Source organism: Schistocerca cancellata, chromosome 1 (assembly GCF_023864275.1).
Source record: "Schistocerca cancellata isolate TAMUIC-IGC-003103 chromosome 1, iqSchCanc2.1, whole genome shotgun sequence".
Lineage (NCBI taxonomy): Eukaryota > Metazoa > Arthropoda > Insecta > Orthoptera > Acrididae > Schistocerca > Schistocerca cancellata.
The window spans coordinates 555,198,081-555,220,994 of record NC_064626.1 but is presented as its reverse complement, the minus strand read 5'-3'; the positions used below and the strand labels follow the sequence as shown (position 1 = coordinate 555,220,994).

Here is a 22,914-nt window from a genome sequence, read left to right as displayed (position 1 = left end):
GGATTCTGGGTATTTCAGAAGGACTCCTCTAGATGGCCCATGAATAGGTTAGAATAGGATGGTGCCCATAGCAGTACTGTGGATTTGTTTGTAGGTAATGCCTTCAAAGGAGAAGTAATTGTGGGTGAGGATATAGTTGGTCATGGAGACTAGAAAGGAGGTTGTTGGTTGGAATCAATAGGGCGTCTGGTAAGGTAGTGTTCTACAGTAGTGAGGCCATGGGCATTAGGAATGTTGGTGTACAGGGAGGTGGCATCAATAGTGACAAGCAGGGCACTGTGTGGTAAAGGGATAGGAACTGTGTAGAGTCGGTTGAGGAAATGGTTGGTATCTTTTATATAGGAGGACAGGTTCCGGGTAATAGGTTGAAGGTATTGGTCTACGAGAGCAGAGATTCTCCCAGTGGGGGCACAGTATCCGGCCACAATAGGATGTCCTGGGTGGTTGGTTTTATGGACTTTAGGAAGCTTGTAGAAGGTGGGAGTGGTAGGGGTAAGTAGAGAGATGGACTCTGGGGAGAGGTTCTGGGATGGGCCTAAGGATTTGAATAGTGACTGGAGATCCTGCTGGATTACTGGAATGGGATCACTGTGGCATGGTTTGTAGGTGGAAGAATCTGATAACTGATGGAGTCCTTCTGCCACGTAATCCTTGCGGTTCAAAACAATGGTGGTGGAGCCTTTGTCAGCAGGTAGGATAATAAGCTTGGGATCAGTTTTTAGATGGTGGACTGCGGTTCTTTCTGCGGATGTAAGGTTAGTTTGCATGTTGAGCGATTTGGGGAATGATGTTGAGGCAAGGTTAGAGGTTAAGAAATTCTGGAAAGTTAACAGGGGGTGGTTTTGAGGCAGTGGAGGTGGATCACGGTTGGATGGAGGAGTGAATTGAGTTAGGCAAGGTTCAATATTGGTCTTTGTTTGAAACTGATTGGTTGGGTTGGTAGCAAAAAAGTGTTTCCACTGTAGGGACCGGGAGAAGGAGAGAAGGTCTTTAACTAGTCCAGCATGGTTGAATTTGGGAGTGGGGCAAAAGGTGAGGCCTTTGGAAAGGACTAATAACTGTGTTGTGGGTCTGTTTAGGTTCTGGGTTCTGTGTGGTGGTGGGAGGAAGTTTTTGAGGGTCGGGTAAATGTAGTAGGTCTGCAAGACAGGGTTTGTCAGCTATGAGGGGGCGTGGGGGAGGTTTGGAGGTGGTTGTAGAAGTGGTGGGCAGTGGTACTCCGAGGCGGGAGTAGAAAGTGAGTAGCTCCGAGGCGGGAGTAGGAAGTGAGTAGGATGGAGAGCTTTTTGAGGTGGCATTGTGCATGTTGCTCAAGTTCCTGCAGGGCAAGGGTTTCAATGTGTGTTATGGGTTGCAGGAATTTGGGATTGCATAGCAGGAGAATTTTGCGGATGGAGAGAAGGTACTGCAAGGAGTATTGGGCTTGGTTGATATGGTTTTGCAGGACTGTGTTGGTGAGGGCTAAGGATTGGCGGAATCTGAACAGGTGGAGGTCATTGTGGAAGGAGGGGTGGCACCAGATTTCCCAATCATTGTTAGCAGTTGCGTTAACCACTTCAGCTAACAGACACTTCAGTTTTTCAGTACAACTAACGTAATTAGACAGACAGCACCATTTCTGATTGCTCAATGCCATTTCAGGCATCCCAAAACAGAAGCCATTTGTATTTTATCAGTTTGCCACCAAGTTTTGTGAACTTGATCAAGTATGCCTAGTAGGCAGCGCAATGTGCAGAAAAATGGCCAGGGACTATTTCATGCTTAATACAAATTTTGTCTAAGTAAAGCTAGTAATTACTGTGATGTGTCTACGTGCATTATCTTTCCTTTCATTAGGTGTAGGTTTTAACTGGTATAAGGAAAATGTTTTTGTTACTCAGTAGACACCATGCATTTTTGTGTTGATTATAAGTTATGAACAAGGAACTGTTTCATTGCAAGTAAAGTGTACAAAATTCAAAAATTTTAGTAAGAACCTTACTATAAATTTTAATAAAACAATGTAGGTGATTTACTATTCCCTCGCAACAAGACATCTGTAATCTGATGTCAAGCCTTGCCATGATTTTTGTTCTCAGCTACTCACCTTTTCAAGAATTACATCAGCAACAGTTTAGTTGACCATATAAACCAGAAGTTAAACAAGAATTAATGATATGTGAGAACTGAAGGCAAGTTTTGATGTATGTAACATGAGCTACATCCGTGAGACAATGTACATTGAAGTAACAATTGCAGAGGATTGAATTACCAGTGCTGCATGACTTCAGTTAGTCACTATGTTGCTGCTCCAGCAGAGGAATGTATCAATATGGGAATGCCTTTCAGAGCTTGAGGTACTGTGCCTTCATCAGACAGCTACATGTGCCAGGTCACATATGGCGAGGAACGTGACAGTCTGCTTCAGAGAATTGCCTGTACCATTGCTTTCCAGTCTTTACGTTCTGACATGTCACACATCAGATGTGTTTGGGGTGTTATGGGTTTGTAACTGTTCATTGTAGTCCATTGTTTACACCCTCTGTGTTACAACTCTGAGGATGCACATTCGCTAGGAAAATACCGAGCTGTTCTTTTTTTAGACTATGCTACATGGTTTAGAGGCTCTGATATTAGCATGTGTGGATTTCACATCATATTGTATTCTCAGAGCAGTTGCAGTTGTGTACTCTTTATCTTTAGTCTATTATCATGTATCTAGCCTATGATATAATGTTGATTCCAGACAGGTACCTTTTATGTCTTGCAGTTTCCACAAAAATTAGTGTATTATCCACTAATGGAAAATTGACTCAGGAAAGCTCTAAAATTACATGGAGACAGAATGTGTAGGGTGAAATCGCAAGTTTTGCCAAAAAAAAACACATTTAATAGTAGACAAAACTATATCTAGTTTTCAGATATGTTAGTTCCTTTCTTAGAAAGAAAAGAGGGATATTTTGGGAAAGGCTGGAAATAGGGGGCAATTCACTCAGGCCCCATGATGAGCAGAAGTGTGCACATTCTGGAGGAGGACTTTGTCCTGGGTCTCAATTAGTCATACCAGTTCCTACATTTGCTACTCAATGCCTTTTTTATCTGATGTATCCTCATACAGATATTTCTGTTCCATGCTACAGTCTGCACCTGTTTAACACCCTATTATACTTTTTAGACAAGCATTTATGTCTGATGCTGGAAGTAAATAAATAGTGTTACAAAAAAAGTTGGTTTATTATTAATAATGTCAATAAAAATAAGATTACAAGACTAAAGTGCAATTATTTCCCTAAAATATACTTTTAACTATGTTACTGATTTTTCATACTGATGTTTCTTGTTTATTTGTGTTTATGGACGGAATTAGTTTTAGCTCATCTTTTGTACTTTTGAACAATATTGCATGCAGTTGCTGACACTAATGACAACACAAAGGCATTAGCAATTAATAAATTACATAATAATGTATATATATCCAGAGAGCAACTGTAAAAGTTGTTTTCTCACCAACTAAAATTTAAGGACGGAATTCATAATATCACAATAAAAGTTTTAAATACCATATGATGGCAACATAAATATGCAGACAAAATAAGCTACACAATATAGCATGTTCTCTGCTAAACACATGAATTCATGTAAGTCAGGTATACACATTCTCAAATAATAACAAATTGCATATCTCCCCCCCCCCCCCCCCCCCTCTCTCTCTCTGAGGAATGTGTTGGTGTGTTGGACGGATTAAGTTTGAAACAGAAAAATTCTTCTGGTTGCATCTGCATTACAGCTGTACAGATGCATGACACAAAGGGCAGCTCTGTCGCACAATCATATCTTGTTCTGAAGCACAATGTTTGCATACACCACAGGTCCATACTGAGGACATGTCCAAAAGTGGTCTCCCAGTAGCAATACAACTAGGAAACTTTGTCCCACAACTTGGGCACATTCTAAACCTGTAATAGAAAAATTTAGTTTAACTGGGTTACTGAAGACTAATAATAATAATAATAATAATAATAATAATAATAATAATAATGATTATATTAGTATAAAGGAATTTTTACACTTCAGATATTTGTTCATGCTAGACAAATGTCTATGACAGACTACTGATGAGTAGAAAATGTATCTATTAGAACACTCATTAGTAAGTGACTGCCATACTAATCAGTCCTCAGATTGCAAATAATCAATGATAAAGGTGAATGTTGTGAGATAACTAGCACTGCTGTTCCATCCCAGAAGACAGTGTCTGTTATTAGCAGCCTTCAACTATTTTTAAGCAAAAGTGCTGGTCAGAGAAACACAAAAATTGGATAAGCTGCAAATAACCTCACTGTTGACAGAACAATACAAAAATTGAATTTTGTATGAGATTCATATACTGTACAGAAATCTCTCTTATCCACAAATGGTTCATTCTGTTGACTTTGATTCACACCATGTAAAATAAATAGCAGTATGATCCAGCCACATTATTAGTCAAATCCTAAGCAACTCCAAGACAATAATTTCAAATTTATGTGCTTTAGAAAACAGCAACTGTGTGTGTGTGTGTGTGTGTGTGTACAAAAAACGTCCGCATGCGCGGACACACACACACACACACACACACACACACACACACACACACACACACACAGCATCTGACTTAAGGAATTAAAGGTTTAAGATATTGCTCACTTCTATTGGGGGGGGGGGGGGGGGGAGTGGGGTTCAAATCCCTATTGAGCTATGATGATTTAGGTTTTTCCATGATTTACTTAAATTCCACCCCTCCCTCCTCACGTCCCATGATATTCAGAATGGTCCCTTCAGTATGGCCATAGCTGATTTCATCCTCCAATCTGACCTATCTAACACCATGTTCCACACCTGATGGTCTCATGCTAAACTTCTCTTTTTTTATAATGTGCTGGACAACATATACACACCAATTTCAGCCTTCAAACCTTTAAAGAGTCAAAGGTATGTCCAAACTACCGACAATTCCACAAGAAAGTATACACCATAACGTTAAATTAACGTCTGCAGCAACAGCTCTGGTAGTGGTCTCAAATCTGTAATCAATGTGCTTTTGCACAGTGTTTAGATAAACAGTGTGAGAATTACATGTTTTGCTTTGTTGGATGCAGTTTTAGCTATTTGGACTTATTTGTAGCCAATTTAAACACTGCAAAAATGTGCAACATTTGTCAGAAATGCCTGCTGAGGTCCAGTAAGAAGCTGTTTGGTTCGAACGTGACACACTGGGTGCTTCAAACATCACAACCATCTCTGTACAGTGTGGAAACAAGACAACAGGGTGTCCATCAGGGGTTGGTCTGCAATGTCTCTGGATGCAAATCTGATCCAAAATCTTTCATATATTAAGATGAAGCTTAAAGGAAAGTCAATATATACTTTGAAGCAGCTGTCATATCAAATCAAGATGATATGGAGATCATTAATGAGAGAATATGCAGCAAATCTCGTGAAAAGCATGCCAAAAAGGTGCCAAGCTATAATCAACAGTGGTGGCAATTGAATTAACTATTAGATAAGTCTGCAATTAGTAATAACATGTACTTTCATGTAAACATATATGTATAATGGTGCCTTTCATTTCATACAAATAATGACGTACACTTTCTTGTAGAAATGACTGTAAATGTTGTGGCAAGAGAAATGTCATTTACTGCTAGTCTGTAACTCCACAGGGAAGTTACATATAATGTGACAATAGCTTTCTGTGCCATATTGTAATTTTTGTAATACTGTATATTTACTCTGTATATTTACTCTTGGAACAACACTTTTCGTTTGTGGTAAGTGAAGATCACCTCCATATTGACCATTAGCTAAGGCTTCACTATGCAGAAATGTGAGTTAAATGCATCAAAACTTATTCTGGTTTTCAGTTTTGAGAAGTACTGGAACATGGAAAATGACATGCTTCAAAATTGGTTTTAGGTTTTAAGATGTGTGTAGAAAAACAAAAAGACTTTAGTAGATTTACACAAAAAAAAATTAATCGTGAAATCTTTTGATACTACATTCTTTTATTTAGTAACATTTGTATTAATTTTATAAGGACATGAAATACTTAATGTAGAGTTCTGTGTAACACCTCTATGAAACATGAGTGTATGACAGTGTGAATTTTTCATTATGGGATGCACTTTAAAAATCATTATTTTGTACATGTACCTCATGGACAGATGTGTCCACATTACTACGGGAAGTCAGATTAGGGTTTAACATCTCTCTGATGAAGACAAGGTCATTAGAGACAGGCAATGTTTGTAGGGTTTTCTGCAACACCATCAACTGCTAAACTGACCACACCACATAATCTTGATATGTCTACATACAGTTAACTATGTCACACCTCTCTCTGTCTCTCTCTCTCTCTCTCTCTCTCTCTCAAAACTAAGTTTCCTCTTTTTGATTGTTTTAACCTTCTTATCTTTCTATTACAAAAATTACAGAAAACATGGTATCACTAATTTATTAGAAATATACATACTGAGTCCATATCTTTGCAATCAGAACGTACATGGAAGGAGAAATACGATAACGTAAATATTTTACTCACTCATCTGGCACCATAGTCTCACAGGCAGTACATTCTGATCGGTTGAGTCTGGAGTCTTTTGGTGTATATTTTGTGAAAATATCCATTGCTAGGTCTTCATATTCTTGTCTCTTTGCTTCAGAAATCTGAAATTCAATGATAAAAAAAATCTAAATTATTTCAAATGCTTCTTGTGATATACAAGCAGACATCAAGTAGGAAACACTCTAATCTGGTATGACAGCAATTCTGCCCATAAAATACAAATTTTGGTGAAGAAAGGAGCCAGGAGACAGTAGATATGTAGCATGAGATATGTTTTTTCAATGATGAATTCTTCTCGGGTTATCAGCCAAGTGGTGGCATCGCCTTGTCACAATGTTTTGGACCCATCATTTTCTGGCACATGTTTTTTCAGTACCACTGAATCAATACCAATGATCCTTGAGGTTCTTACTTGCTCAACATTTAAAATTATATACATCTACATATACGTTTTCCAAGTCATCTTGCAGTGTGTGGCAGATGTACATTGTTTCTATTATAGCAGTGAATAAGAATGGCTGCTGGTAAGCTGTAAAATGCTCCAATTTATTTGATTTTTACCTTCATGGCTATTAATGGTTGTTACGTGAGACATACGTGGGTCGAATTTATTTTGTTTCCTATAATCTTCTTGGAATTTTATACTCGTGGACTTTTAACAGTAAAACGCTACACAATGACCAACACTTCTCTTCTAACATCCACCACTGGAGTACTGAGCAACTCCACGATTCTCATGTGCTGACTAAACAAATTGGTGACAAGATACACAAATCTTTTACAATCTCTTCTATCCACTCTTTTAATCCTACCCTGTAAGACTGATGAGCAATGCTCAAGAATCAAATGAACAGAGATTCTGTAAAATACTTTCTTCATGGGTGAATTAAGTTTCCTTAGAATTCTTCCAACTTTAGTCTGGCACTTGCATTTCCAGCAACTAGTTTTATGTGATCATTCCACCTTAAATCACTCTGTATGAAAGGTGGACTGATTTCTTTTTCCTTTGCCAAGTTATTAGTTGGTCTGTTGAGTATGAAATTTGGGTAGTGAACATGACAAAATTGTAGTGTGTTTGGAGGAGATAAAAAAAACTGGCCAGTTATGAGTAGGACTCACACTCTAAGGGTTCCATACAAATTAAATTGTGTATATAGACATTTCATCCATTCCAAGAATTGAGATTCTTGTCAACTTTTGCCTGTTATTGACACTGATACTGGCAAGATATCGGCCCCAGGAATTCTATGTCGGTAACAAATGGCAAAATAAATACTTTTTGTATAATACAACTACAGATTGCTAATTCTTCAATTTTTTTTCCTTTACTTGTACTGTGAACCATGATTCCAGAGAAATTTCATGATTCTATGTTAATGGGACGTACCCTATAGGTTTTAATGAGTGAGTTTGCAAGTATCAAAATATGTGATACAAATGGTCGTATCTTTCAATTGCATTGACTTAGAAGCATCAAGTTTTTGCAACACCAAGGGATCATAGACCTTAGCATGTGACATAAATTTCAACTCGATAACTCTACCTGTTCTTTGGAAAAAGGTGTCTTAACAGACAAATGGACAGATATTCAATTGGACAACAAATAAAATTACTTCATGTGATATAATTACAAATTAACAATTTTCTGATGTTGCCTTTTTGTTGTACTGTGAAATCTTGCTTGCTGCCAAATTTCATGATTCTAGGTCAATGAGAAGTACTCTATGGTTTTAATGAGCAAGTTTTCAAGTGTCAAAATATGCAACACAAATAGCCATATCTTTTGATTGCATTGCCAAGGGACCATGGACCTTACTATGTGGCATAAATTTCAACTTGATACATCTACCTATTACTGAGAAAAAGGGTTTTTTACAGTCAGAGAGACAGGCAAACAGACAACAAAGTGGTCCTACAAGAGTTCTATTTTTACCGATTGAGGTATGGAACTGGAAAAATGTCACAAGTGGAACATTCCCCTGTTAGTGAGTACATCAAGGTTTTCATATTAGTGGCGATCAGAGATGGTGTTCAGAGCGTTGTGTGATTAATATTGTTTTAGATATGTTGCTGAAAATGCCGTTCATTTGCGTGTATGCACAACTGGCATTTGCATGCTAATGATTATCTAACAAGCTCAAAAAAACAAGATATTTCACAAATAATGGCTTAAACTTCAGCCAAAACAGAAAACCAGGTCTTCTGCGGCATCTATTGGTGTCTTGTACTCCAAAAGCCTGATCCCCCCCCCCACAAAAAGATATCCACTGCAGAAGGCAATGACACCATCAAGCATTAAGTATTGACATTAAGCTTTATATTCATAAAATGAGTGAATACACAAGGAAACACAAATCAAAAGTTGGGAAACAGTAGAAAGAATATCACTTGCAGAGTCTCCATTATATGAGGAAACAAATTCTCAGACAAAAGTCATTAACAGCAGTCATAAAAAAATCTGATGAAGATCCATAGGTGACATCCAGGAAGCACATAGTTAAAGTTGATACTAGTGGCAAACAGTTTGGCAAAGTGATGATGATGATGATGTTTGGTTTGTGGGGCGCTCAACTGCGTGGTTATCAGCGCCCGTACAATGTCCCAACCTTTGCTCAGTCCAATTTCGCCACTTTCCTGGATGATGATGAAAGGATGAGGACAACACAAACACCCAGTCATCTCGAGGCAGGTGAAAATCCCTGACCCCGCCGGGAATCGAACCCGGGACCCCGTGCTCGGGAAGCGAGAACGCTACCGCGAGACCACGAGCGGCGGACAGTTTGGCAAAGTGCTTCTATACTTCGCAGCACACTGCAACTGGACATGCCCACCACACAGTGCGAGGCTTATGCTGCTGTGGTCACATGCCTGCAATGCAACATCCCCTGGTGAGTGATCATCCCCAACCTCGTGAATGTCTCTATGTTTTAGTATCAAAACCACTACCAGACACTAAGAGGGAAGATGAATAACATGCTCTCTCAGAGCCTTTCTACTGAAGCATTATTGCAGTGCCAAGTACACTGACCTGGGGCATAACAGCAGTAGTAGCAGTGAGGCATGTATGACAGTATAACAGCTTGGATATATGTGGTTAATAGGACTGCTGATGAGCAGTACTACAAGCTGCGGACTAAAACTGTAACTTCATTTTTTGTGCTTTTTCCACTGGGGCTGAGCAGTGTGATAGAATAGCTAAGGGACTAGGCTACCATTCCAGGAGTCGTGGGGTTAAAATCTTCATCTGGCCATCCAAATTTAGATTTTATTAAACTGATTTAGGTGAAAGACAGGACAGTCCCTTTTAAATGAACAAGGGTGATTTTCTTTGACATTCCTGCCCAATCTTACCTTGTACTCCACTTATAATCTTGTTGACAACAATACTAGGTTAATATTTTAAGTGAAGACTGTAACCTTGGAGTAGAGTTTTTAGATTGGTTGAAAATCAGTCTCTTCACCTGCAATAGGAGCTTCAGTTCTTTCATGTAAATTCTGAAGTAATTTATACTTCACTGTATGTTTTTCATTCTTTCAACATTCCATGTCAACAGGCAAAGAAGAATCAATGCTGGAAGCCAATGACTTCAGCATTGGGTACTAACATGACAAGAGGAGACACGACAGGAAGTGTAATGCTGTAACGAAGAACAAAGAGCTTGATTCTTCCATTAACCCTTTCATGCTGGCACTGTGATAGTTGAGTCATGCACATGCACACTGTACAGTAAACTCCCCCCTATCCCCTGCCATGGGCTTTCTCTGTCTCTGCTTTCACACTCACAGTTTAATTACAATGGTAAGACATTATTTTAAACGCTTATTTGGGAAAATATTTCTATATATTCAAATGTTTCCATCTTCATTTTGAATAAAAATGTTGTTCTGGATCTTTTAGACAATTTGTGTAATTTTTTTGCATCTTCTATTAGATTCACAGTTTCGGACACAGCAATGGTGGGGTGGATGCTTCATTATTTGAAACATGTGTTTAACATTATTTCTGACACTATTATGACAAAGGTAGTCACTACTCACCATATAGCAGAGATGCTGAGTTGCACAACAAAGCCTTCAGCCAAACAGCCCTTCATCAGAATTAGACAACACATGCAATTACACACACACATGTGCGCAAACACAACTCTCACACATGATCACTGTCTGTGGCTGCCAAAGCCAGGCTTCCCATCTCCATTACATGGTGAGTAGCAACTATCCTTTTCATAATATTGTCATTATTCCATCCTGGATTTCCATTGTTTAGTGTTATTTTTGTTTACACGTGTACATTAATGTTCATTTACATTTGATTTACATTATATTACATCAATTTCATCTCACAGAGTGTTACATTTAAAAAATTCTTCAGTTTATGATAAATTGTGAAGCACGGAAAGGCGCACAGAGTTGTATTGCATTCCTTACAACACATCTAAGTGAGGAGCTCACCACATCAGTAAAGAACTAAAACAAGGTGGGAAATCAGTAGTGCAACAGAAGCTGAAACTACACTTTAAAACTGATTGCAACTGTTATCTAGTGAGTCTACTGCTAACTCTACAGTCCTCCAACACAGCTGCTAGATGCTGGATAGGTCAAAATGTCCACAGAAGTAGAGTTAGTGAAGCACATAAATACCAGGAGAGGCAGAACTGCTACAGCTGAGTGGCACAGGTCCCTCTCGAGTTCTGCAGCAGTTCACCGGCTGAGCAGCACAGTCCCTCCTGATTTCTACAGAAGTTCACTGGTGCAAGAGGGTTAGTGGTGTTCTGTTTCTGTTTTCTTTGTTTTGGAGGAAATTATATACTGAATCTCACTGTGGACACTGCTGCTATAGATTTTGTGTTGTATTGCACGTCCACCTCATCTACATCTTCAGGCTTTACCTTGGGCAGGATCGCAGATTCAGTGGCTGTCCTCCTGTACAGGTTTTACAAATACATACTCAGGTACAAGTGGGACCTATTTCCTACAAGCTACATTATTTGAAACATTCTTTTCTACATCATTGAAAATTCTAAAACTTAAGATAACTGTTAGGAAGTTTTAAATGATGTAGCTTGGGTCGCCTTCAGCTGCTTCTCTGCCCCAAGGTAGGGTGTGTATTTCATCACCTAGATTCCTTGAGCTTTTTCTTCCTCATCAAAGATTGAGTAATTGCCTGCTCTAATATGAATGATTATGCTGACACATTTATCAGGGACATAAAAGGGGTACCATGCCCATGAAAGCCATGCCACACTCCACACAAGTCGCTCTGCCCACATAATACAAAAGGAGTGTGCCCAAACTGCTGGAACTTGTAACATTTCTTTGTATTTATAATGTATGGGTGTATCTTGAGGCACAGAAAACATAATTTCATATATTCAGGTAACACAAAAAATCAAAAGTGATGTCTTTTTCAGTTTACCGTTTGTCTTTCTCATCGATAAAAATAAAGGGCGGTCAAAAACTTATGCACAGTTGTATATAATTTTTTTTTAATTTTTTGCAGGAGGAGAATGAAATTTTTTGTGAATATACTTGTAACATTTAGCTATACATTGAGCCTACTCAATGTAGCCTCCATCAGCTGGCCCAACATTCTTTCCATGATGTAAATCCACTTTGGTAAAATTCTAGGGATTGACTTTTACACCATCACTTGACACAGGAAATAAGGTCTTTTTCAATATCAAATGTTTTATCGTGTAGGTGGGCCTTCAGACGACCAAAGAGGCAAAAATCAGACGAAGTCAAGTCTGGACTGTGGGGAGGATGAGGAACAATTTTCCAACCCATTTTCCTGATTTTCTCTTGAGTCATATGGGCAGTATAGGGTTTGGCATTGTCATGGTGTAGTCTGACAAGCTGACCCTGAAGCTGTGGTCTGTGGGTCTTGATGACACATCACAGCTTGTCCAATGACAAACAGTAATGGTCCTGGTTAATTGTGGAGTCAGGTTCCAAAAAGTCAATGAAAATGAAACTACACTGATCCCAGAAGAAGGAGGCCACCTTCTTTCGGCCTGCTGTTCGTGAAAGTCTCAGTTTCTTCTTCCAAGGGCCAGTCCATGGATTGGGTTTTGCTCTCAGTTTGGAAAAAACAACCATGTTTCATCCTGGGTAATGACACTGTCAAAACACTGTTTCCACTCTTCAGTAAAGGTCTTCATGAGACCCTCGCACACATTCTTCCTCATCATTTTCATTTCTCTTGTCAATAATCTAGGCACCCAATCTGAACAGATTTTTCTGTACCCTAGTGACTGTACCAGTGATACCACACTACCCAATGACAAATGAGTCATTTCAGCAAGCTGTCGTGTCATTATACATGTCACTTCGGATGATTTGATCAATGGTCTCCTTATTCACATCACTTACTGCCATCGATGGTCTATCGCATCGTGGATTGTCCAGTAGAGAGAAATCATCTTCTTCAAACCTCTGAAACCACCGTTGGATACTGCTGCGATCCACTGTGTCCTTCCCACAAACAGGGAGCAACTTCCTGTGAATCAATGAGCAGAGTCATCGCCGGTCTTGAAGAGGAACTCCCTCACCACCCGTTGTTGCAATCTGACATCTACTTCACGGTCCATTATGGCTCACTTGTAAATAAAAGACAGTTTAGCTATTTGGGGAGCAAAATAACTGATGATGGTCAAAGTAGAGAGGATATAAAATGTAGACTGGCAATGGCAAGGAAAGTGTTTCTGAAGAAGAGAAATTTGTTAACATCAAGTATAGATTTATGTGTCAGGAAGTCGTTTCTGAAAGTATTTGTATGGAGTGTAGCCATGTATGGAAGTGAAACATGGATGATAAATAGTTTGGACAAGAAGAGAATAGAAGCTTTCGAAATGTGGTGCTACAGAAGAATGCTGAAGATTAGATGTACAGATCACACAACTAATGAGGAGGTATTGAATAGAACTGGGGAGAAGAGGAGTTTGTGGCACAACTTGACAAGAAGAAGGTACTGGTTGGTAGGACATGTTCTGAGGCATCAAGGGATCACAAATTTAGCATTAGAGGGCAGCGTGGAGGGTAAAAATCGTAGAGGGAGACCAAGAGATGAATACACTAAGCAGATTCAGAAGGATGTAGGTTGCAGTAAGTACTGGGAGATGAAGCTTGCACAGGATAGAGTAGCATGGAGAGCTGCGTCAAACCAGTCTCAGGACTGAAGACAACAACAACAACAACTTTTATACACCAACTTGGAACATTTAGCTATAAGTATGTTCACAAAAAATTTCATTCTCCTCCTGCAAAAAAATAAAAAAATTAGAGACGACTGTGCAAAACTTTTTGAACACCCTTTGTATTACTCATTTCGACTTCTTTAGGAGTTCAGAAGTTATCATGGCTTCAGCTACACATCCTATCACACGAGTTATTATCGAATGTTTTCTAAGAGCATTACTTTTAAGAAGATTATTGACCTGATAAAAAGCTCTTGAGTTACCTTTTTTATTAAATACAAAAATCTTTTAAGACAATGGGCATGTCTTGTTACTTTAGTTCAACATACCGGCTACCCTCTTGGTTTCTCTTAAGGGATCACTTGGTCCAACAGAATCACTTGGAGTGTTTTAGAATTGATCAACAGGTTCCACATTTTTCTTGTGAACTATAAAGAGTGCTGAGTCAAAGTTCACTGGTTGTGTAGAAAGCTAACACACAAGTCAAGCTGGATTCAATCAGGGTAAAAACTGAGTAAGTGAGGTTAATTTTTTTTAAATAATTTTAAATACAGTTGCTAACAACAATAGTTTGAAAGGAAAGTTGCTACTCACCGTTCAACGGAAATGCTGAGTCATAGATAGGCACAACAGAAAAAACTGTTACTAATAACTTTTCAGCCAGCAAGGCCTTTGTCGAAAATAGTGCGCGCGCACACCCACCCACCCACCCACCCATCCACACCCACCCACACCCACACCCACACACACACGCACACACACACACACACACACACACACACAACAGCAGTCTCTGGCAACTGGAGCCACACTCATAATTAATTATTACTCATAATTATTACCTACACATCAACTTTCTACTTTTGAAAGACCTACAAATACTTTCTTTTCAGGGTATGTGTCTGATGAATAACAATGGTACATCTGCAGTACTCTTGCAACTACTCTGGCACACTTATGGAGATGGTGTTTACAGGCTCCTATACAACTGGGAATATGGTGCTTTTGTGGATGACTAATAAGTGAGGTAGCTGCAGCTAAGTGAATAACTTTCTGAATTATCTCTGTATACAATTCAGCTGATACTCTCCGTAAAACAGTTTAACAATACAACTGCTGAGTAACTGGAAGCTTACCGTTTCAAGAGATTCAAGTTTGATAAACGCTTTAGAACAAACTCCAAATGCCTTATTTGCACTGCTGGCTAATGCAAGTATGCAATATACATCCTCAGATTCAAGTATATCTTCATATTCACGTAGATGGAGGGCAGTTTTCATTGCAGCTTCAAAATTGCCTGTAAAAATAGAGGTATCAAATCTTAATAGCTCCCAAAATGTTTGGATTCCCAAGCAGAAATATGGCATATAAATTATCTCATACATCTACTGTATTGTGAGAGCTAAAGAACATTGATTTATTACATTATTTATCACACAACAACTGCAAGATTAAATATAACTGAAACATGAACTAGTAAAAGGTATACTGCAAAAGTATTTGGAACATCATTTGATACTCCATAATATTCAAGTAATGACGTTATTTTTTACCAGAAATTGCAATACTAGAATAAGAAAACCATTTACAAGATTTCACAGTAATTTCATACATGATATTCTTTTGTGTATGAAATTACTGTGAAATCTTGTAAATGGTTTCCTTATTCTTATATCACAAGGCAATATCTACCAGGCGCAGAATGCAAAATTTCACCTAAACCAAAGAACTGTTGAGGAGGTGAGCTGTACCCATCATGTATATAAATGATAGCTGTTGTGGTAATTAAAATACTGCAGTTTCTGGTTTTCCTTATGCAGTTTTTGTTTACAGGGTATTGGTTACTAATAAAGCCTTTTTTCACCCTGTTGTGCAATTTAACACAATCTGCCCAAGTTGACTACATCATACTGATGTTGCAGATTAGCTTGTCTGGGTGAACACTTGTATTGGGTGAATTGACTGCGAGGGGACGGGAGGAGGGGTAGAGGGGAGAAGGTAAGGATGAAAGATATGCTGGCTAAGAGCTGGGAGGGAGAGCCAGCAAGGGAATTGGAAATGAATGCAGCACTCATTAGCTCACCCTGAAGAAGACATGAGGAGTTGTGTGTGGCATGCAGTAGAGAGCAGATTGGGAGGGTGAGCTGGAATAGAAGAAGAAGGGAATATAATATTCATAACTACAGACTAGTAACCGACCAACGAGGGGAGGGCCAGGCTCAAAATGGAGTAGAATGGGGATCTTTCAATTCATTCAACGGTTAACTTGCACAGCAGTGAGACCTTGCATATGTAGCAGGAAGAAATAACGTACGTGCGAATTGTTCGTGAAGTATAAAACCTTACATCGTGACTAAAAAAATGGAAGTGACACCCAGTTCGTTGAGAACTGTGGTGAGGAATGTCATGAATATTCAGTCCATAGTGCAGTTGCGAAACATTGTTTGAAAGATGCATTTGTATATTGTGAGAGGCTTCTTCAAGAAGCGGACGTCATTGATACAGAAGCATGAGCAACAATTTCTGCCGATGCAATGGTGATTGGAGAAGAACTGTATCGGGCTACCATGGAAATGTTAGGAGAAAAAATACTCATCACTGATGAGGACCTTATTCATTTTGATGAAGTAGACAAAGGAGATCAATTCCATGAAGTTGAAGAAAATTCATCTGACGATGGAGATTATGAGCCAACAGAAAAGGCATCAAAAGGCGATTATGTTCCATTGGAGACCAAAATAAAAGTTGTTAAACTGGCAAAAGAACATCCCAAATGGAGTCTTCGAACTCTCCAGATAAAAAGGTCTAGAAGTTTGACAAGAAAAGATGATTTGAAGAGATGGGAAGAAAACATAAAACCTGGAGGATCAACGATTGATAAATATTCGGTAATTGATTTGTGGACCTATCACCGTTTCGTGGAGTCTCGCCAAAATTATCAGCAAGTAAGTGTTCATTTTCATCACTCTACATCTACTTTGCTATATCTTCAACAACCTCATTCGAAGAAATAATTATATTAATAAAATGAAACTTTGATTTTACTTTTCAGGTAACAACCAGAAACCTACAGCAGTGAGCTCTGGCTGCTGCAGGTCAACTGCAATCGGAGGACTTCATCTTCAAAGCATCGCTTTCATGGATAAAAAAATTCAAACTACGGCACAGAATTTGGCAGAGGAAGATCATGCAGTATGTGAGTTTGAGGGAATGTGTATCTGTGGAAGAAACGCTTGAAGCTGTGAGAAAGTTTCAATTGCAGACGAAGGCAGTCATCCGGAATTTAAAAAAAAGTAAATAAATAAATAAATAATAAATAAATAAAAATAAAAAAAATTGTTATCAATACAGACCAGACAGGTTGTCAGTACCAGTTCATATACAACAGAACTCTCATCACCGAAAGAAATTCGAAGACCGTGTTTGTCAGAAGGCGCGATATGAATAAGGCGACGCACAAGTACACGGCAAAATATGCGATAACATTGTGTGGCGAATTATTGCCACGTTTCTTTGTTTGCTAGAAGCCACGGGGAACTTTGGACCAAAGGTTCAGAACACCATTGACAAATTAATGAAAGGTCTTCCGAATGTCGTTGTAACGAGTTCGAAATCTGGGAACCTTACCACGCAATTATATTGTTAATTTTTCCCTAGTGTCATGCTTCCCTACGTGAAAAAAGAAAAATTCTTATTAATAATAGATTCTTGGGGGGGGGGGGGGGGGTGTCAGACGAATCCTGGTTTGTACAGTGAAATTTTCACCGATGACGAATGACTTGGTGACTTGGAACATGTATGGTTAAAGTCGTACCTCCGAACTGCATGCCAATTTGCCAACCGTGTGATGTTTATTTCTACAGGCAAGTTAAACATTTCATTAAACATCTTCAAAATTGTTCTTATTTAATCGAAAGAGAACGAGAAATTCCTTCTCATGTAGACACTATTAAAATACTCTCGATACTGCATGACCAATTATCAGTGCCGATATTCGAGGAAATGCTGTGTTATGCATGGTTTGCTTCCAAATTATCAGATGAAAGAGAGGTTTTTAAAAATGTTTGTGAGGTTTATTTTTCCATGGAAAACCTCAAAAGACCTTGCGTGGAAACATAGTACTTATGCAATGCAGCTGGTGCCGTTTAACTTTATGTTTTCTATGTTTTTACGAGAAATACCATTCTGAAACTTGTACTCGTAATGTTGAAAGTGATGATTAGTTGTACATCTTTTGAAAGCTGTCTGTGGCAGTCAAAACTTGCAGGTAACAAGTAGTTTTGGGCTCCTTCCAGGTATCAGGGATTTCTCAAATCACGGACAAGCAAACATTTTCAATATCACTTTATGCATTTATATGGTGTGGAGACCTGGACACTGAGGAAGGAAGATGAAAGAAGATTGGAGGCACCAGAGATGTGGATATGAAGAAGACTGGAAAAAGTGAAATGGGAAGATCGGGTAAGGAATGAAGAAGTATTAAGAAGGGTTGGAGGAGAAAGAAACATGCTGAATATCATCAGAAAGAGAAAACAGAACTGGATTGGACATTGTTTGAGGAGGGACTGTTTATTGAAGGAAGGAATAGAAGGAATGATGGAAGGAAAAGGGGGAATAGGAAGAAGAAGATATCAAATGCTGGACAATATCAAAGGAGACAAATATTCAAAAATGAAAAGACTGGCTATGGACAGTCAAAAGTGGAAGAGGTTTAACCCATGACAAGACCTACTGTAAGGCAGAATACCACACTACTACTACTACTACTACTACTACTACTTATGCGTCAGGTCCTTTACTAGTTGGTAGTTATGAATATTATATTATTTGTGATAACAAAAATTTGTAGACTGCCAAATAACATTGTAAATTTAATAAAAGTTCATCTGATTACATGTATTTTTCCAATTATATCAATTGTAATATAAATACTAAAGAATATGACTGTAAAGAAGAAGAAGAAGAAGGGACAAATGGGACTCAATCCAACGACCTAGGATTACGGGGCTTGGACGCTAACCACTCAGCTGCCACCGCTTTATGATAATAAAGGCCACGCACAGGTACATATTTGATGACTGAAATTATCTTGTGATTTTCTCAATAATGCTTGAGATGTACACACTACTCCTTACACATTTTGTTGTCCTCACGGAGTACTACGAGTGTACAAAGTTTGCAGTAAATCCGCATTCCAAACGTCATGGCCTCCCCTTGTGAGTGATGTTAAGTTGCCTGTGATTGAAATTACATTTTAAATAGTAGCTCTGTTCATAGCTACCCACTGAGCTGAACCTTCCATGACATAATCGTAAAAACACACCTACAATTGTAACAAACAAAGGCTATCTGGAAAATAATACCAGAACAGTCAAAGCAAATTTATCAGAAGATTATCATCTTGTAAGGATATGATAAATATAAAACAGTAGACTGTTTGTAATGAAATTTTACTTTTACCATGTTTCGATACTGATTATGGGTGTCTTCATCCATAATTACCTAGAAAGATCATAAATAAATAGCAATATACATAAAAATAAGAATAAACAGTTTTTATTCTGAACAGATTTATAAGAAAGTTGTGCTCATTGTTGCACCTAACAGACAAATTTAAGAGCAATAATACTTGTCACATAACAATACTTCTTTAAGAAGTTAATTTTAAAACCACATAGAATTAAAGCCACTGAAACTGACATAAGCTGCTAACTGCCAGTAAAATTATAGCTACATCGTGTAGCACAGTACACATTGCTAAGGGCTGCTATAGGAAACAGTCACTGGAGGTGATATCAGACTAAGAGGTTACCATGCTGAAGCTGCCACAATGTGGACATGAAACAAGTCACGCCATCTAATTGCTACCAGCTGCTTTATTTATGAAAAATATTTTAAACAGCATATAAGTGTTTATCTCATGTATCAGTAGCCAGTAGTATGCACAATGGAAGATTATACGAGACAATGCAACAGCAAATATTACGTACATTTCTGTATGAAACAAATACAATGTAATAAATGAAAAAGTTGTGACAAAGTCTCTCTACATAAAATTCTGCCACCTGAGATTGCAATGACCTTAAAACGGTATCTTGAAATTCTTCATCAGAATCAAGTGATAGGAGCCAAGTCCCTTTCTTTGAGCTTGAAGAGGTAAAAATCATTTAGAGCTAAGTTCTGGCTGCAAGGTGATTGTTCAAAACATCCAATTTTTACTGATGCCACAATTCTTGTGTTTGTTACGCAGATCGGGGCCAAAAATTGTGAGGCAAAAAAATGACAGCGCATCATTTGCTTTGAACTGTTACTGCCTCATAGTATGATTCACAACCAATTATCATTCCATATTTCACTAAATTCACAAACAAGACTCCTTCAACACTCCATAAATTTTTTGTAGCAATTTCATTTCTGACTGACAGAGTATGGCATGCCATTTTCTAGGGTTGCAGTGGTCTTGTTGAAGTCACTCTTAAGGGTAAGGTTTGTAATGGAAATGAAAGTAGCATATAATACAGATAAGATCACCACAATGGAATGACCACATCTTACTCAGACCTGATGTCTATGTTGTGAAGAAAAGTCTTTCCATCATCACAGGTAAGAGAGGAAATGACACTAATAAAACTCGTACATGTCTGATAAAACAAGGTGCATACTGATGGACTAAAAAGGCATTGAAAATTAGGAAAGTTGACCCTCTGTAATCTAATTATAGGAGGAGGAGGAGGAGGAGGAGGAGGAGGAGGAAGAAAAAGAAGAAGTTGTAGTTAGTAGATCTAACTGAGTTAACACACAAATCTACTTCTGATTAATGTTTTAAGATTATGGAAATACACTAAAATATAAAATAATTAGATTTCACCATTAGCTTATAATACATAAAATTCTCATATTCGTATTAAATTTCAAATCCTTCACTGTAGAAAGTTTCTTACCTTCATACAATTGTTTCTGAGCAAGCATAAAAAAGTGATAAGCTTCTGCACCTTTCCATGCATTGTCAACATGTTTGGTATCTAGATCAGAATCTGTATCACTATTGAGCAAGCCCATCAATGCTGTGCTTCGGCCACCTAAACGGTGATAAGAAAATATCAGTATCTAATTTCTAATTTAATTTACATATTGTACACTGTAGCAATAGTTGCAACAGCAAGGCAATGAACATTAACTATACATAGGTGGTTTCCTGGTAATCTCAGCTGTCACTGTCTTTCACATCTAGTTCAGTCTGTAAGTTACTATTTAAAAATAACATAATCATTCAGTAACATACATAAAATAAAAACATTTCCCTGAAAAGTTCAAACATTGTATTTCAAGCAATTGTAAGTTGAATCAACGTGGGCTGTAATCAAATTAGCCGGCAGTTTGGAACATCAGTCACTCTGCATGGAACTTTTTGACAGGCACCACTGATTTAACTGGTCACTAGCAGTCGTTCTCTTCCTACCTCAAGTACAGAAGACACAAAAAAAATTTTAGAAGAAAAAAAACATAGCAAACAAAGTTTATGCAAACATACAGATATGTGGCTCTCATCACCCTTCCTCAATGATGTTCTCATACAGGTTACAGTTTATGTTAACACAAGTCTCAGAAACAATCAATTTCAAAGACATGATGCATGAAAAAATCAACAAAATCAAGTTCATATTATGATAAAATGAGAAAAGATGCAGCTGCATAATGGTGGTTTATTATTATTTATAGTCTGTGAGATGTAGTGTGACCCATGATACCAGCATATGCAGTAGCCACATATGTGTTCTGTGTAGTGGAGGGAGGAGCTGGTTCAGACTTGCAGTGACTGCCTCATGTTCCCATTGCCCACCTGACTATCCGGGCAACATTGGGTAAATTGTGTCTGCAAGTTGATGAAGTACAAGTCTGTTTTAAACTATGCTATTCATGTGAAAATTGTTGAATCATCTGCTACTAATGATATACATATGTGATACTGATGATATGATGTGCATACTCTGAAATGCTGTGATTGTGGCCCTCCTTGCTCTGTTTTGGTTTTTGAGTGTCACCATTCCCAGTCTACAATTTGCTACTACCACTGAGATTAATCAGTCTTGCACAATTCTGCTTCAGTTTATCCCCTCATTCCATCCTTGTTCCATCGACCCACATCCTTACCCCTACCAAACTGCCATATTACTTTCTTCTCTCCTGTACATACATATAAACAGTCAGTGTACGTTCAATTTTTTTTCATGTGGATAAAACATCTGGGCTCAGTCTATATGCAAACACTCCACTGTGATAGGGCACATTTATTATCACACATACACCCACCCTGTCCCAACAGATACACACCACACACACAAAGTGTGCACACATATATTTCACAAAATTCTGATCTGTTTTAGAAAATGAAGAATCATTTGTAGGACATAAAGACATAATTTATAGAGAAAACAGTAAAAGACAAAGTAGTCATCAGTATGACCATGGCACATTTTTGTCATTGAGTAATTGCCACACTCATTTTATATAACCAAAAGCTTCTTTCTGACTTTAATAACAAGCCTGGAAAATTAAAGTATTAAGCTGGAACAACACACATTCCCTTCCTTTCCTCTCTGTTTACCCAATCAACACTCTTTATCTCTACTATTTTTATTTCTTGCTAAACCATGTGTTTTAACTTTCAATGAAAGATAATATATCAATGTGCACATCTGCATACTAAATTAATTTTTTTCAACTAATGATCTTTACTTAATAGAGCACCACAGTCATACAGAATTTTTTAAAAGAAATTTCTGCGATTTGACTGTCAATTGTTCATTTACTTAACACAATCATGATTTTGGCTTTATAGCCACCCTCAAGTACACAATGAACTCAAAATATTAATGTGTACATATCATACACTGCTGGGCATAGGAACAAGTGTTTATTACATATTTAAAAACATTACTTACATATTAAAATTTGTCTGACCTGTTTTTGACATGGCATCATCAAAAGAATATGTTTCTAGATTTACACAACAGTTGTCGTACTGTATTACAGGATATGCGTACATATCAAAGGCATATAATATGGCTGATATTGTGCACAGTGAAAAACATTTAACACAAAGTATGGTGTATTTCACAGACAATATATTTCTGT

General features: G+C 38.0%; 1 protein-coding gene across 1 annotated transcript in view; it reads right to left on the bottom strand.

Moving 5' to 3' along the window:
- Positions 1 to 3,670: 3,670 nt before the first annotated feature.
- Positions 3,671 to 22,914, bottom strand: part of LOC126180617 (WD repeat-containing protein 35) — a 179,962-nt gene continuing 160,718 nt past the window's right edge. Inside the window, exons 20-23 of the mRNA XM_049924707.1 lie at positions 20,721 to 20,858; positions 14,916 to 15,076; positions 6,560 to 6,684; positions 3,671 to 3,935 (exon numbers count right to left, since the gene is read on the bottom strand). Coding sequence (XP_049780664.1) covers positions 3,761 to 3,935; positions 6,560 to 6,684; positions 14,916 to 15,076; positions 20,721 to 20,858 — 599 coding nt within the window. The 3' untranslated portion in view covers positions 3,671 to 3,760. The remainder of the gene's footprint in view (positions 3,936 to 6,559; positions 6,685 to 14,915; positions 15,077 to 20,720; positions 20,859 to 22,914) is intronic.